Below are 2,300 nucleotides of genomic sequence, written 5' to 3' on the forward strand. Positions count from 1 at the left end.
GAACCGCAACAGTGGCATGAATCAGACGTGCCGATAAATATCATCAACGTAAACATTATTCGTATCGAGTGCAACGTGACCGCGGGTGCGTACAGCAACGACAAGTGCGTGCACACGATACACGAGTTTTCACCGATTGTCCCACCAGGATATAAGATATCGGAAAGGCCGACGCAGATCATTTACCTTCCGATCGTCGTACGGAGCATTACGGATCTGACGATTCGCGTGGTGGATCAAGACGGCCGATTGCTCGATTTTCGTGGAGAGGAGATTACCGTTAGATTGCATGTACGAAGACGGCGGCGCTAACGTGAGATGCTTGTGCTGAATGAACAACCGAAACAGACGAGAGATTTTAACGGAGAGATTTCATCTAGAAAAAAACTCACTGCGTCCAACGTTGCATTTTTAAAGTCGTTGGGTTTTATCGTACGAAATGGCTGATATCTTGAACATTGTCGGTGAGCCGATCTTTGACGATCGCATCGTCAAGTTTGAATTTCATACGTACAATCCATACGCCAATACAACGTTTGGACATAGCGACGAGATACGAATACCTATACAGCAGCAGGATTTATACACGTTGCCATGCGAAAGTTTTCTCTACATTGAAGGAAGATTGACTGTGAAGAAGAAGGATGATGAGACGCCAACAACGCTTGGAAATAATTGCATAGCGTTCATGTTTGATGAAATTCGGTATGAACTCAACAGTGTGGAGATTGATCGCAACAGAAATGTTGGAATTACCAGTACCCTCAAGAACTATGTATCGTTGACGTATGACAAGTCTTTGATTGCGTTGAACGCTGGGTGGAATTCTAGATCCGATATAACGGAAGGTTACTTTAACTTTTGCGTACCGCTCAACATGCTGTTGGGCTTTTGCGAGGATTACAAACGCGTGATTGTTAACGCTCGCCATGAATTGATTTTGATACGAGCACGCAACGATAACAATTGTATACTGGGAAATTCAGCGACGGAGCCGGAGGTTGAACTGATCAAAGTGCAATGGCGGATGCCTCATGTTATGCTAAACGAGATCACTAAACTATCAATGCTGCGAGCATTGGAAAGCGGTCGTTATCTCAGTATGAGTTTTCGCTCATGGGATCTGTACGAGTATCCTCTGTTACAGAGTACGACGAAGCATACATGGGCTGTCAAAACGGCGACTCAACTCGAGAAGCCGCGTTACGTTATCTTTGCTCTTCAGACCGGTCGAAAGAATATCATGTCTCAAGATGCGAGCGTGTTTGATGATTGTAAATTGAGTAATGTGAAGCTTTATCTCAATTCAGAGTTTTATCCGTACGGTGATTTGAATCTCGATTTTGACCAAAAGAGATACGCTCTCCTGTTTGATATGTACGCGCGTTTTCGTAAGGCATATTATGGAATCGACTGCTTCGAAACGCTGCTCAATGTACTCTCGTTTATCGAGAAAGGACCGTTTGCTGTCATTGACTGCTCGCGACAAAACGAATCCGTCAAGAGCGCTACCGTGGATGTACGAATAGAATTTGACTGCAAGGAGAATGTACCCGCCAATACCACCGCCTATTGCCTCATCATACACGATCGTGTTATCGAATACTGCCCGCTGTCCAACGTAGTGCGCAAGATTATGTAAATCGCACAGTCAGCAATTATCTTCAATTTAAGAGAGATTAACACTGATATGACTGCAGTTTTGAATAAATGCTCGTCATGATCGTATCAACGTTTGTGGATCTACAAGGATTCGTCGTAGACAAGAAATTTATCGTCGAGGAAGTAGCGGTGCTGAGAAGAGGAACTGTTATCACATACTACATTTTTTCATGTCCTATACCATGGAATTTACTGACAAGATCCGACAAATCTTTCGCTTCCTGGTTGAGTGCTTATCACCATGGATTGCGATGGGAAGACGGGATGGTCCCGTACAGCATGGCGAAACGTTTAATCACAGAGGCTGTAACAGAAGACGATGAAGTTCTTGTATATGTAAAAGGACTTGAAAAACGACAATGGCTAGCTGACATTCTTGATTGCGATAATGCGATCGTTGAAACTCTAAATGCGCATTACGAAGATGTAGAATCCCTACGTAATATAGATGCTTGTAATACGATACGGTGTGGAAGACACGCTAAGAATTGTGCTTTGCAAAATGTATTTAAAATATTTAACTGTTGGTCGCAGCACCAGGAATAATTGTAAGATTTTTAAAATAAATGTAAGACTTTTTAAATAAATCCGTTTTATTTCCGTTACCCGTATCGCCCATATATAATAGATATAAGTCA

At 42.7% G+C, this 2,300-nt stretch overlaps 1 protein-coding gene across 1 annotated transcript; it reads left to right on the forward strand.

Moving 5' to 3' along the window:
* The first annotated feature begins 439 nt into the window (after positions 1-439).
* LOC108771189 (uncharacterized) lies at positions 440-1,642 on the forward strand. Its single transcript, XM_018544674.1, has one exon. The coding sequence runs from the start codon at positions 440-442 to the stop codon at positions 1,640-1,642; it is 1,203 nt and encodes a 400-aa protein (XP_018400176.1).
* The last annotated feature ends 658 nt before the right edge of the window (positions 1,643-2,300 follow it).

Source organism: Cyphomyrmex costatus, unplaced genomic scaffold, assembly GCF_001594065.2.
Source record: "Cyphomyrmex costatus isolate MS0001 unplaced genomic scaffold, Ccosl1.0 scaffold4588, whole genome shotgun sequence".
Lineage (NCBI taxonomy): Eukaryota > Metazoa > Arthropoda > Insecta > Hymenoptera > Formicidae > Cyphomyrmex > Cyphomyrmex costatus.